The following is a 14918-nucleotide window of genomic DNA, read 5'->3' as shown; positions in this document are numbered from 1 at the left end:
TTGTTTCCATGTTTTGATGGAAACTGTTTCTGCGAGGACGCGGCTCCGTGCCTGTCAGTCCACACTGAGGGACAAACAGGTGGGTGCCAGTCACTGCTGCAGTGCCTCTGAGCAACGCGCTGACAGAATCAATCAATGACCTGATGAACTGATCACGTAGCATCGCTCGGCTCCTCCTCTGTCATCGGCCTGCAGGCGATCACCTGGGTGAGTTATCTCATCACCTGATCACCTCACAGATCAATAAAGTCTCCACTGATTGGTTTTTAGAAGGGGTCGTAAAACACAGACGAAGGCTTTTATTTTGATATGATCCTAACTGGTCAAAGGTCAAAGGTCAGAGGTCAGAGGTCATTCAGATGTGGACTGAAAAAACTAATTTTCCAAGACACGCCCCAAAATAACAGACAATCTGAGTACAGGGTTCAGTTGATCAGAGGGACTGATGTGGATCAATGGAAGATCAGGTCTGTGTGGATCAGGTCTGTGTGGATCAGGTCTGTGTGGATCAGGTCTGATCAGGTCTGTGTGGATCAGCTCTGTGTGGATCAGGTCTGTGTGGATCAATGGAAGATCAGGTCTCTGTGGATCAGGTCTGTGTGGATCAGGTCTGATCAGGTCTGTGTGGATCAGCTCTATGTGGATCAGGTCTGTGTGGATCAGGTCTGATCAGGTCTGTGTGGATCAGCTCTGTGTGGATCAGGTCTGTGTGGATCAATGGAAGATCAGGTCTGTGTGGATCAGGTCTGTGTGGAGCAGGTCTGTGTGGATCAGGTCTATGTGGATCAGGTCTGTGTAGATCAGGTCTGTGTAGATCAGGTCTGTGTGGATCAGGTCTGATCAGGTCTGTGTGGATCAGCTCTATGTGGATCAGGTCTGTGTGGATCAGGTCTGTGTGGAGCAGGTCTGCGTGGATCAGGTCTGATCAGGTCTGTGTGGATCAGGTCTGATCAGGTCTGTGTGGATCAGGTCTGTGTGGAGCAGGTCTGTGTGGATCAGGTCTGTGTGGAGCAGGTCTGTGTGGATCAGGTCTGTGTGGAGCAGGTCTCTGTCTCAGCTCAGCTGTGGGTCACAGGGACTCTGGGTCAGGGTCTCCAGAGTCCGGTTCAGTCTGGGTGAACGTCAGTGAAGCTGTGTTCTGTGTTTATCTCTGTTCAGCTGAAGCTTCACTTTAACACAAACAGCTTCATATTTAGTCTGAGACAGAAAATCTAAACTCAGCTCAGTGGCTGGGGGGGGGGGGGGGGGGGGGGGGGGGAGACATACCTGGAGGCCCTGTTAACCCTCACCCTGCTTTTTCCACTCACCCCTCCCCCATCCCCCTCCCTTTGTTTACTTTACACCATCTTTTCTTTCCACAGAAGAAACTCTGAAAGATTCAGGAGGAAAGAAAAAGTTCAGACACTGAACTAGTAATCTTCATCTTCATCTTCATCATCTTCATCATCATCATCCTCAGGAGGGATCAACTGATTGAGGCTTTGAAATGGGACGACCTCGTCGCATCACTGGTACGTGAACTTTATTCTCCCAAAGCATGATGGTTGCTCGGAAATGTGAATATGTCAAAATAAAGACGAAACTTCTCCAAAGGGTCTGAAACATTTGGTTGTGAATCAACGTGACTTTTATTCTGAAACTATCTGAGCTGTTCAGTGACTCCATCTAAACTGTGTAAAGAAAAAGAAAAGATATAAAAGATATAAAAGATAAAACCACGTGTGGGAAACTGAAGCTTCAGGTTCATGTTTGACAAAAGAACTAAAATAGTTTTACTCTTCAACTTCAGAAATCATTTAGCTTCATGTTTTCGTGAAGGTCTCAGGTGAGAAGTGAATCGTTCCACACGATGACGTGAGCAGGTCACGTGTTCTGTTTCTGAATGTGTAGAAATCAAACGTCCTCCTGCGCTCGGCCTCAGCAGCTGGAAGTCATTACACCCCCGCCCCCCCCGTGTTTTACCACATTATAAATCCACTCAGGACTCAGAGCCAGACGAGTCCGAGCCAAGTGAGTCGACTACAACAGCAACGCTCAGCTGGAACAATTCAAACACTCACATTCACAAACATCATAAATATCAACAGTGTTGATCAAACGTCACATTTTCAACGTGAAAACAAAACAGAATAAATCGTTGTGATGAGACACCGATCCCTGGATCAATCACTGACCAATCACTGACCAATCACTGACCAAGTGTCAGTTGCTGCTCAGGGTCGTTCTGTAGAAACATCAACGTATTTCTGTTGAAGAATCTGAAACTTGAGTAAAAACACGTTGACTCATCAGTTAGTTGACAAGTTGATGATGATGAAGTTTAAAAGTCAGAGAAAGTTTCGTTAATGTTGCGTCTGATAAAAGTTTGTTTTACACACGTTTCTCTCTCCGACTCTGTGATTTTAATATTTAATATAAAAAGCTTCCAGGTTTGATTTAATGAGTTGAACCTCCAGCAGAGAACAAACACTGTGAGTCCGTGCTGCTGTTCAAACCGGCCTGTTAAACTTTATAATCCAATAAAACCTGAAGCACAACAGCAGCTCTGACAGATCTGAGATCAGACTGGAGACAGATTCTTCACACTGGAAACAACAGAAGAAAAACTGACTCATTGTTCATCACTAACGTAAAAACATCTCATTTTAATCCTGATATTTACAAGAAATATGCTTAAATCCTGTTTCCATGACTACTGGCGATATTTTCTATGGCTCATTACAAAGATGTGTTTTATTTTTAAATGACTCCGTCTATTCTAACAGGAAACATGTGGAGCAGCTTCTCCACTAAACAAATTCCCCAAATATTTAGCTGTGAGCTCTGATTGGTCGGAATACAGTCACCTGATCAGTCGCTGTTCGATAAAGAGTTTGAAAAGATTCTTTCAGATCGTTCTGCAGAAAATATGATGAGATTCATCCTGTGACCATTTTTCATTCTGCAGCTCAAAGAAAGAAAAAATAAATATTTTCACATCGTCAGACAGGAGCTGAGAGACGACCTCGGTTCAGGACGTTTCAGGAAGTCTGGCGTCACTATGACATCATCTGACATCACTATGACATCATCTGACATCACTATGACATCATCTGACAGAAAAATCTCATCTGAAAAAACAGTGGTGCTGCTTATTTGTCTTCCATGTGAAAATATATTGATGTTAAAAATGTATTGCGGTAAGAAAACCACGCCCCCTGGTGTTGACAGGAAGTTAAGCTGCTGCAGGTGAAACTGAACACAACTGTAAACACACTGAGGACTCAGCCGGTCAGTGGGTTGAGGTTAAAGTTAACTTAATTAGTTAATTAGTCACTCACTGTAAACGTGAACAGATGAACGTGTTGAGAGGTCACATCAGCACCAGGTCGGTGGTTGGTGAGTTATGGTTAACCCACTAACCACTAACCTGGTTTTCACCCACTCACCCTGATGTGATGTGGCAGCGACGGAATTCATGACCGAACCGAGAGAAACGAACAGAAGAGGAAACGTTAAGACTCAGATTTATTCACGTGAACGTTAAATTAGCAGAATCTCATCAGAGAGAAGAAGAGTTCAAAGTGAAATCTGTCCACTCGTCTCGTCTCTGTCGTTTTCTTCTTCACACGTTTTATTCCTCTGTTAAATATTTTCATCTGGAAATAAAAATGTTTAAACTGACCTTCACTCATCCGATAAAAAGAGTCACATGATCTTGACCTGCAGGGATGGGTCTTCACTTCCTGTCCGAGCCGTGCAGGAACAGGAGGTCATCAATCTGTTGTCATGGATATCATGAAGCAGAGAGCGTTTCCGTGGAGACAGGATGAGCATAGTTTATTTATCAGAGAGGAGACGCCAGCGAACAGCTGCTATCTGTGACTGAAGGTCGAGCTGCAGCTCATTGGTCGATACGTCTCTGGACCAATCAGCAACCTCTGACCCGGTGAACCAACACATCCTGCTCTGCTCACTACAAGTTCTGTCGTGGTCTGAGTCCGTCTCGCTGGGCGTTCCTTCAAACTGTGGACGGACATCGAGTCCCTCGTCTCAGGGCCCCTGTTATCTGCTCACGTCGCCACGCAGACGACACCCAGCTCCACCTGTCGGACGACCTCACCATCACCTGACCCTCATCTGGTCACAAGACCAGAACGTAAGTAACAGGAAACTGTGTGTGATCGGACCATGATGCATCTGTCTCTGGTTGGTGACAACATCAGAGAACTCAGGTCTGACCTCATGACCCACCAGCCGGTGGTCGACAGTCTGTAAACGGTTTTTAAATACTTAGTAAAGTACGGTTCGTAAACTACTGACTCACAGAAACTCAGCGAAACTTAATTAACAGCGGTCGGAAACTTCACTCAGTCCTGGGGTCAAAGGTCACCTGGTTGCCATAACGACCCAGCAGACAGGAAGCATCTGGTCTGACACTGCTTTTATTTTGGAGGATAAACTTTTAATCTGAAAACCACTGATGATCAAATCCTGTATCAGAATATTTTTGTAGTTTTTATTATCATACAAATGTTATTGAGTGTGTAATATTCTATGAATATTATATATACTGTATCACTTTGTGTAATATTTAACAGTAGAGTCTCAGTTAACAGTAAACTGACCTCAGATCTGTTTCTCTCTTTGAACAACCTGTTCCAGATGTTTCCATGACGACAGAAGCTGGTCAGAAGAGAGAACACCGAAGGAAAACTTCCCATGGTGCACTGGGACAACCCCCCACCACCACCGTCAGGGCTGCATCTAAACTGACTCAGGGTCAGTTCACTCTAAGAAACGACATCCAATCAGATCACACATCAGCCTGAGAACGGACCAATCGGGAAACGGCAGAAACAACCGACATCTGGAAATCATCTTCCTCACCTTGATCCTGTTTTTATTGTTGCCATGACGACGCCCTGCAGAGCGACAGCCTCACAGTGTGCGTGTGTTGAAACCAGCTGTTACACACATTAACCTCTGAGTGTGTGTGTGTGTGTGTGTGTGTGTGTGTGTGTGTTGGGGGGGTTGGTCAGATTTGCAGTCTGCTGCCTCCTGCTGGTCTGAAGTGGTTTATGAACTGAAACACAACAGCAGCTGGTGACGTCTCTGATCACAAAGTTCTCTCGTAAACAAAACGTCAACAATCGTGTTTATAAAAATCTCTTTGGTTACACATCAGGTTCTTTATTTGACCTTTGATCTTCGGGCGTCAACAACAACAAAGACAGAAACATGAAAACAAAGTTTGTAAACGAGTCAAACTGATTCTTCTATTAGTTTTAGTGCAACTTGTCAAATGGCTTCATCTTAAACACGTGACAGCGCCACCTGCAGGCAAACAGCAGGGACCCAAAGAAACCTGAACCCACCCACTGTCAAAAATAATCTCATTAAAATAAAATAAAAACATTCCTCTGATGACAACAGATAAAACGATTTCATATATTTTGAATTTGATTCAACACCCAGATTACCTTTATTTTTAAACAGGAAGTTTAACTATGACCCCGTCATTCATTTCCTCCATTGAGTAAAAGCCCAATAACAACTGAGCACTACCCGTCCATTAGTGATCGGCCTAATGCGTAAATACATATAAACAATAAAGTTTTATGAACCTATTCGATTAAACCCTCGTTAATAAAGTGCAGCTCTGATTGGATGGTTCCAGATGTGTAAACAGGAAGTCAGTTTGAATCTGCTTCTACACTTAAAGGCACAGCTCTTCAATCCAAACAAAGACACCTGCTGACAGGAAGTGACAGCGGCTGACAGGAAGTGACCTCACTGTTTGCTGTCCAGTTTCAGGAAACGCTGTGATTTCTGTCTCGCCATTCGGTGCTGCTGCTGCGCCGCCTGCGCGTCGGATATGGCCTCCTGCAGCGTCTGTAGGTAACCATGGCAACCAAGTAAGTGTGTGGGGCCATAAAAAGAAACAACAGAGATGAGACACACACACACACACACACACACACACACACACACACACACACACACACACACACACACACACACACACACACACACACACACACTACCTGAGCGGTGTTTGCGTCTCTGAGCTGAACTTTCCTCACCGAGTCCTCATCTCTCTTTGGCAACTTTAACTTCTGCTGCTCCTGATGCGCACGTACACACACACACATTATAGTTCAGTTTGTTTCAGGTTCATTTCATATTTTATTTCAAAGTTTACTTGAAGTTTTATTTTGGTACCTTGCAGTAGATCTTCAGCTCAGATCCCGTCACAGCCGGAGGACGATAGAAGTTCTCAAACAAACACTCCCACTCTTTGTTAAAATGGCCGACAAAGTCAATCTCCTTCACGCACAAGACTCTCCTGCACAACAACACAAAGGCAACAGTGAGACAACAATCACACGACAATGTTAGTGAGGCTTTTATTGTGGAGGTCTGTACCTGTTGGTGATGATGATGTTGGTCTTCCTGTGTCCAGGATATAAACAGTGACGTCTGAAAACTTCACCATCCAGCTGTTTGATTTGTGAACGCTGGAAACAAACAGTTCATTTATTTATTGAATCTGCGTCTTTATGTTTCAGCTGTGACACTGGATTCATCTGAGGATACAACATCCAACTAGAACCATCTAGAACCAACTAGAACCATCTAGAACTAACTAAACTGACCAGAATCAACCACAATACACTTGAACCAACGAAACTAAACCAAACCAACAAGAAATAGAAGTTAGAGTTAATGAGTGTTAGTCAGGGTGAGTTTAGTTTTGCTAGTAAGAGCTAGTTACCGTTAGTTAGAGTTAGTTAGTTAATTACTGTTAGATAGAGTTAATTCAAGTTAGTGTTAGTTGCTGTGAGTGTTAATGAGACAAACGTTCTGAACATTTTCACTGAGATTCAAATGAATTAATTTCATTAATTGAGTCTGTTTTTTGATTTCATACACTTTAGTACACACGTTATATTATCAATGTTATTATTGCTTTCATTTGACAGCACAGATGTGTAATAACACATCGGGTACAAATAACATCTGCAAAAATGAAGAAGCTTCAAAACTGATGATTCAGTGATTTTTGTGTTTACACATCTGAGAAAAGAGAGAGAGTTAGTGAAGAGAGAAGTTTTATTACATCTGAAGTTGAACAATAAGATTATATACACACACACACAGACACTCACACACACACACACACACACACACACACACACACACAGACAGACACTCACACACACCCACACACACACACACCCAGACACCCACACACACACACACCGAATCAGACAGTTTGAGTTGAACAGAAACAACAGAGTCAGAGGTCAGAGGTCATGCTGAGTAATATCAGACAAAGACAAACACAACACAGAATTATTAACAATATATAGTATATAATATAATACAGATTATATAGTATATGATACAATATTAAACAGTATATAATAGAACATTAATATTGTATATAACATGGTAATATTACATGCTAGTAGCTAATAAGATATATATCTGACGGATGGATTTTAATCTGATGTTTATAAAAATATCACTGAAATCTACAGAAGAAACATTAAACACAGATTTAAAACAAAATAATTCAAACTGAGTTTCTATTTTCAATAAATTCATATAAATTAACTTTTTTAACTTTACTAAAATATTATTTATGAATAAAAACAACAGTGAAACTTTTGTCAAAAACTGAGTAAAAACAGTTTGAGGAATGAGGAGAGATTAGTTTGAACATATTCATGTTCTTACAACATGTTTACAGATTAATGATCAGATCTGCAGGGTGAGAAATTAATCATGTGATTAATAATGTTTAAAAAAACTGAACAATAAAGTTGCTAAATTCAAACCCTGTTCATTCCTCCTCCGGCTGCATGAGACACAAACAAGAGGAAGACGAAGGAGAAGAAGACGAAGAAGAAGAAGAAGAAAAAAAAGAAGAAACTTCAGATTAGTAATAAATGAAAAATAAGATGAAGTTTAGATTATTATTGATATTAATATGACACTATACTATTTATAATATATGTTATTAGGTAATATTGTGACTCAGACAAACGTTTCATGACACAAGGTTTTGTTTGAGTGAAGATTCAGTTTCAGAACACGAGACGGAGGCTGAAGACAGGAAGTGACATCATGTAAAACAAGTTAAAGTGATCAAACCTGGAAAAGATCAAAACCCTGAGACTCCGTCAGGTCGTACGGTCGAATGATCCCGTCCTCACGGATCAGACGCACCGGACGAAGTCTGGTCACTTCCTCTGTTGACTCTGCCACTCTGCACACACACACACACACACACACACACACACACACACACACACACACACAGCAAATCAGACCCAGGATCAGTCAGTAAATGAATCAGGTTAAATGATCTGACTCAGGATCAGTGGGTGAGTTAATCAGGTGAAACCTGACGCAGCCTCACAGATGAAGCGTGATGTCTCACCTCTTGTGACCTCTACAGTGACGGCATGAAACATAACGTTCAACAGGTTATAACGAACTGACTGATGAGTCACATGACAGATGGATCACTGAGGCTGCTGGGAAATGTAGGAACACAGGCAGGTTGTCGAGCCGATACGCGTCAGTGTTTTCTGACTAAATACAAACTATGTAAGTATTTCTTTGTGCGTATTAGTGTACAGATACTTTATTTATAATATTTAAAAGTCTAAAATATGAATCATTATTTACGTATTTATTAGTATTTAAATTATCTTTAAATTCTTGTTTATTTACTGATATTTATATGCAACTACAAATATTTATATTTCAATGTCCTTCATGTCTTTAATATGATGCATGCATACGCACATAAACATATGTGTTTATTATAAACAAGTATATTTTAATGTTTCTGAATATTTTGACATTTGATTTATTTTCAAATATAAAGTAATATTTGTAAATATTTACAGGTTCTTTCATGTTGTCATGGTGTTTAGTAGAATTTAGTAGCCAAGCACTTTCAATAAACAAACAAACAAACGTTCGTGTTTCTCCAGATCTTCAGTTTCAACCAAACTCAGCAGAACCACGTGATCATTCAATCAGCCAATCAGACGATCCCTGAGGAGAGGACAGGCGATGCAGAGGGGATTCTGGGTAAGCTCATCAGGTGATGACTCATGATTGTGAAAATGTGTCACTGAAACAGCAGCTGATTGGTCGTTTGTGGAAAACATGTCTCAGGAAGTGAAGCGGGACGGCGACTCTCCTCAGAGGCGTGGCCTCCTGACTCATAATGCTGCAACAGGCTGGGGCGGGGCTTACAGGGGGCGGGGCGGGGCTTGAGGCATCGTTAGAGGGGGAAGTGACATGAGCCAGGAAACGATGGATGAAGTTTATTTGCGGCACGATGCACAAACTCACCATCTGTCCGCTGCACAACAACATGCAAACATTTAGAGATGGTTAAAGCTCGTCTCCTTCAACTCACCGCATCACCCGCCAATCAGAGTCACCGATTATATTCAGATACCCAATCCCAACCGTAGAAGAATACTTTTATTTTCAGTTTAAATGTTCACAACGTAAGACAAACAGGAAGTGAAGGAGCTGAGCTTTAACACGTTTCATGTAAAATACTCAAAACAAACACCACAAGAAGAAAATAAGAAAACTCCGGAGACAAGCGACAAGAGACAGAAAACAAAAACAGAAAATGTGAAATTAGTGAACAGAAGAACAGAGAGAACAAACGTTATGACGCACACGAACAACACACCAAGTTCATAGACAAACAAAGCCACACAAAGTGAACAGCTGTCGTACCTCTGGATGCCCTGGAAGGTGCTGCTCGCCATGTCCACAATGCCGCCTGTCGGCCGAGCGACCACGCCCACCAGACCTTTACCGATTCCTTTAAAGAAGCCGGCCGCGCCCTCCTTCTTCGCCCCTGAACGGTCACATGACACCACAGGAGGTCAGAGTTCAGACTGAGATCTTGTGATCGTGACGACAGGAAACTGATTTTCTACAAAGCTTGTTTTTAAAACTTGGTTAGTTTCATGAACTTCAGTCAAAGGATCAGAGAAACTTTTACCTTCCACAGGTTTGGTGACGATGCCCGTGACTCCACCCATGACTCCCTGCAGAGAGATCATTGGTTACTGTGTTTCATCGGCCAATGAGCTGCTGACTGACGATGACATCACACCTGAACAAACTCGTTACCTTCAACAGTCCTTTTCCTCCTTTAGCCAAACTCTCTCCGAAGTCTTTGGGCGGTCGGTTCATCTCCTCTCGTCGTTTCTGTTGATACTCTTTGTCCATCGTGATGGCGGCCAGGCCTTTACCCACAGAGCCAGTGATCCTGGACACCATCCCTGCAGCGCCCCCTGCAGGACGCGAGGAGACAGTCAGCGGATGACACAAACCACAGGGGTCACATGATCACACAGATTCATTGTCTGTCTGTGATTAAGACTCAAAGTCGATGAATCAGGAGACGTCACCACACACCGAGGTGACAACTGATGTTTAAAGATTTAAATCTTTATTAATATATATTATTTATAAACTTATTTTTCAGGTTTTTGTGAATAAATACAGTGACCCCTCTTCTTTACTTTCATTTTTCATTGATTCATCGGTTTTGTAGATTTCCAGTTTCTTACCGACGGTGTGACCCAACAGGCTGCGAACGCCGATCACGAAACCTTCAGCAAACTCCTCCGGACCCTGAACAGCTCCCTGAGCGACACCCACAACACGTGTGTGATTCAAAACAACAATGAAACATCGATACGAACACATCCTGAACCCGGAGCAACGCACGGCAGGTTCATTTATATATATACATTAAAAACGATTTTACTTAAAGTCACATATGAACGTCTGTCATTTGAAAATGATTCCACGTGATCTCATATGATCAGTGAATTCAGAACATTACATCATCATTATTAATACGTTTTTCGTATCAGACGCAAACTGACACATTTTCATGACTATTCATGAAAAGAGTTTACGTGAAGGTGAGTTTCAGTCTCTTCGTTACCTGGAACGGTTCGTAGAAGAAGGCCTCCACTCCCTCAGACAGACCTCGGATCAGTCCAAACGGATTTCCCAAGACGTCCAGACCCAGAACCAGAACGTACATCTGCCTCAGGAACTGCAGCCACAAATAAGATAATGTTTCAAAAAAGAGATTTTCACACGCGACACAGACGGAAAGTTGATCCACAGAGACGCTGACTCCTCAGGTCGTTTTCAGGAGAGCGATGATGAGAAGACGAGAAGACGAGCAGCAAGAATGAATGAGATTCTAAAGACGAGTGTGGAGACGGAGCGAGGAGGAAGTCATGACTGAACAGACGAAGACGTAGTGACGTTACCTGTTCGCTGTAGTGTCGGACCACAGCCCACATCAGCTTCTCTCTGCGGTAGAACTGAAACTTCACCTCGAAGAACGCCAGTCTGTCAGGGAGAGACAACCAATCAGCAAACAGCACATCAGACCCGACAGGAAGTCAGATTTGACCCTAATGTCCGACATTGATCTGGTTTTATACAAACTTTTTAAAGTTGATGATGTTACTGTATAAAAATATAAATAAGGACGAACATGTTTGTATTCAGTTATATTTAAAACGTAAATATAAGACAGAGGCAGCAGACGGTGTCTCACTTGAAGATGAGGTCGTCAACGTCCGTCAGCGAAGCTCCGAGACTTTTCAACAACAAGTTAAGAGACTGAACCGCTGCTGGTTCCTGAGAAACATCGTCACCGCTGGAGCCCAGAGACAGACTGAGATGAAGCTGCAACACAAACACACAAAATATAAACAAAACATGAAGCTGGAACACAAACACACAAAATATAAACAAACATGTCGCTGGAACACAAACACACAAAATATAAACAAACATGTCGCTGGAACACAAACACACAAAATATAAACAAACATGAAGCTGCAACACAAACACACAAAATATAAACAAACATGAAGCTGGAACACAAACACACAAAATATAAACAAACATGAAGCTGCAACACAAACACACAAAATATAAACAAACATGAAGCTGGAACACAAACACACAAAATATAAACAAACATGAAGCTGGAACACAAACACACAAAATATAAACAAACATGAAGCTGGAACACAAACACACAAAATATAAACAAAACATGAAGCTGGAACACAAACACACAAAATATAAACAAACATGAAGCTGAAACACAAACACACAAAAATATAAACAAACATGAAGCTGGAACACAAACACACAAAATATAAACAAACATGAGGGTGAAACACAAACACACAAAATATAAACAAACATGAAGCTGGAACACAAACACACAAAATATGAACAAACATGAAGCTGGAACACAAACACACAAAATATGAACAAACATGAAGCTGAAACACAAACACACAAAATATAAACAAACATGAAGCTGAAACACAAACACACAAAAATATAAACAAACATGAAGCTGGAACACAAACACACAAAATATAAACAAACATGAAGCTGGAACACAAACACACAAAATATAAACAAACATGAAGCTGGAACACAAACACACAAAATATAAACAAACATGAAGCTGGAACACAAACACACAAAATATAAACAAACATGAAGCTGGAACACAAACACACAAAATATAAACAAACATGAAGCTGGAACACAAACACACAAAATATAAACAAAACATGAAGCTGGAACACAAACACACAAAATATAAACAAACATGAAGCTGAAACACAAACACACAAAATATAAACAAACATGAAGCTGGAACACAAACACACAAAAATATAAACAAACATGAAGCTGGAACACAAACACACAAAAGATAAACAAACATGAAGCTGGAACACAAACACACAAAATATAAACAAAACATGAAGCTGGAACACAAACACACAAAATATAAACAAACATGAAGCTGGAACACAAACACAAAATATAAACAAACATGAAGCTGGAACACAAACACACAAAATATAAACAAACATGAAGCTGAAACACAAACACACAAAATATAAACAAACATGAAGCTGGAACACAAACACACAAAATATAAACAAACATGAAGCTGGAACACAAACACACAAAATATAAACAAACATGAAGCTGAAACACAAACACACAAAATATAAACAAAACATGAAGCTGGAACACAAACACACAAAATATAAACAAACATGAAGCTGGAACACAAACACACAAAATATAAACAAACATGAAGCTGGAACACAAACACACAAAATATAAACAAACATGAAGCTGGAACACAAACACACAAAATATAAACAAACATGAAACTGGAACACAAACACACAAAATATAAACAAACATGAAGCTGAAACACAAACACACAAAATATAAACAAAACATGAAGCTGAAACACAAACACACAAAATATAAACAAAACATGAAGCTGGAACACAAACACACAAAATATAAACAAACATGTCGCTGGAACACAAACACACAAAATATAAACAAAACATGAAGCTGGAACACAAACACACAAAATATAAACAAACATGTCGCTGGAACACAAACACACAAAATATAAACAAAACATGAAGCTGGAACACAAACACACAAAATATAAACAAACTTGAAGCTGGAACACAAACACACAAAATATAAACAAACATGAAGCTGGAACACAAACACACAAAATATAAACAAACTTGAAGCTGGAACACAAACACACAAAATATAAACAAACATGAAGCTGGAACACAAACACACAAAATATAAACAAACATGAAGCTGGAACACAAACACACAAAATATAAACAAACATGTCGCTGGAACACAAACACACAAAATATAAACAAACACGAAGCTGAAATATAAACAAACCAAAGAATCCAAATAATCAAACATGAAGCTGGAACACAAACAGGCTGAAATAGATCAAATATATATATGAATATATATATAAATATATCTACTGTATATCCATATATATCTATATATTGAGAAACTAACACCAACATGAATTAATTCTCAGTCATTGAAATATTCCGTTTTTTAAATAAACTGAGGATCTTTGATCAGAATCAACAGAAAGTTAAAAAAGTTTTCATTCTGATCTTTAGTGAAACTTTCACAGTCAGAAGTTCGACAGGTAAGAAGGAGGAGGAGCTACGTCTCCTCACCTTGATGGGGGAGATGTGGAAATGTTCGAAGAAGCTCAGTCCTGACGTGTCGGAGAGCGATGCCTCCATCAGCTCCGCCTGCAGCAGCTGCACATCTCTGTCGATCAGCCGCGACTGAAACACAAACACTCGTGTGAACCTCCGTGTGCTGTTCGCGTGTCGGGGAGTTGAACCGTCAACATGCCGCCGAGCTCTACCTTCTGTCTGTTGGCCTGGGGGTCAGCAGCTGGAGCAAATAGAGCCAAGATGGCTCCCAGGAAACCCTGATCCAGCTTCACTGCCATTTCCTGAACCAGAGCCATGAAGTACCTGAAGAACAGACATTAGAATATAATATGTATAATGATGTTAATAATAATAATAATTCATTTTACGATTACTCGTGATCAGCATATTAATATCATTATCAAGTCGTCAGAGACAGTGAATTCAATAACACGTCAGCATTCAGAATGGAGGAGCCGGGGATCGAACCGCCGACCCTGTGGTCGGTGGACGACCCGCTTGACTTCCAGACGGTGATGAAGTACAACGGTGACTGTGGAGCCTTGACGTCAACCTGGTGGACACTCACTTGAACTGCATGACGTTGCTGTGCTGGTTGAACCGGGTGATGATGGACACGTCGATGAACGGCTTCGGTTCTGAGACGACAGAAGAAAGAGACTCAACAGATTTACCTCTGACCTCTGACCTCTGACCTCACACAGTCACAGACTCCGACCAAACTGAACCAGATGATTATTACTCTGTTTGAAACCTGATGATGAATCCTGATGCTTCAGTTTA

General features: G+C 41.0%; 1 protein-coding gene across 9 annotated transcripts in view; it reads right to left on the bottom strand.

Moving 5' to 3' along the window:
* Positions 1-5137: 5137 nt before the first annotated feature.
* Positions 5138-14918, bottom strand: part of vps13c (vacuolar protein sorting 13 homolog C) — a 35669-nt gene continuing 25888 nt past the window's right edge. For 8 of the 9 annotated variants that reach the window (XM_069527377.1, XM_069527390.1, XM_069527366.1 and 5 more), the window contains 15 exons: positions 14704-14773; positions 14327-14438; positions 14130-14243; positions 11621-11751; positions 11328-11409; positions 10991-11104; positions 10608-10683; positions 10165-10328; positions 10034-10079; positions 9763-9886; positions 8143-8257; positions 6409-6500; positions 6205-6328; positions 6027-6107; positions 5138-5874 (listed from right to left, as the gene is read on the bottom strand). In XM_069527377.1, the coding sequence (XP_069383478.1) occupies positions 5773-5874; positions 6027-6107; positions 6205-6328; positions 6409-6500; positions 8143-8257; positions 9763-9886; positions 10034-10079; positions 10165-10328; positions 10608-10683; positions 10991-11104; positions 11328-11409; positions 11621-11751; positions 14130-14243; positions 14327-14438; positions 14704-14773 (1547 nt within the window). In that variant the 3' untranslated portion in view covers positions 5138-5772. Of the gene's footprint in view, positions 5875-6026; positions 6108-6204; positions 6329-6408; positions 6501-7611; positions 7847-8142; positions 8258-9762; positions 9887-10033; positions 10080-10164; positions 10329-10607; positions 10684-10990; positions 11105-11327; positions 11410-11620; positions 11752-14129; positions 14244-14326; positions 14439-14703; positions 14774-14918 lie in introns of those variants that run through there. The other variant, XM_069527383.1, reaches the window with a different exon arrangement.

This window comes from Paralichthys olivaceus, chromosome 1, assembly GCF_024713975.1.
Source record: "Paralichthys olivaceus isolate ysfri-2021 chromosome 1, ASM2471397v2, whole genome shotgun sequence".
NCBI lineage: Eukaryota > Metazoa > Chordata > Actinopteri > Pleuronectiformes > Paralichthyidae > Paralichthys > Paralichthys olivaceus.
This window is presented reverse-complemented; position numbering and strand designations above follow the sequence as displayed.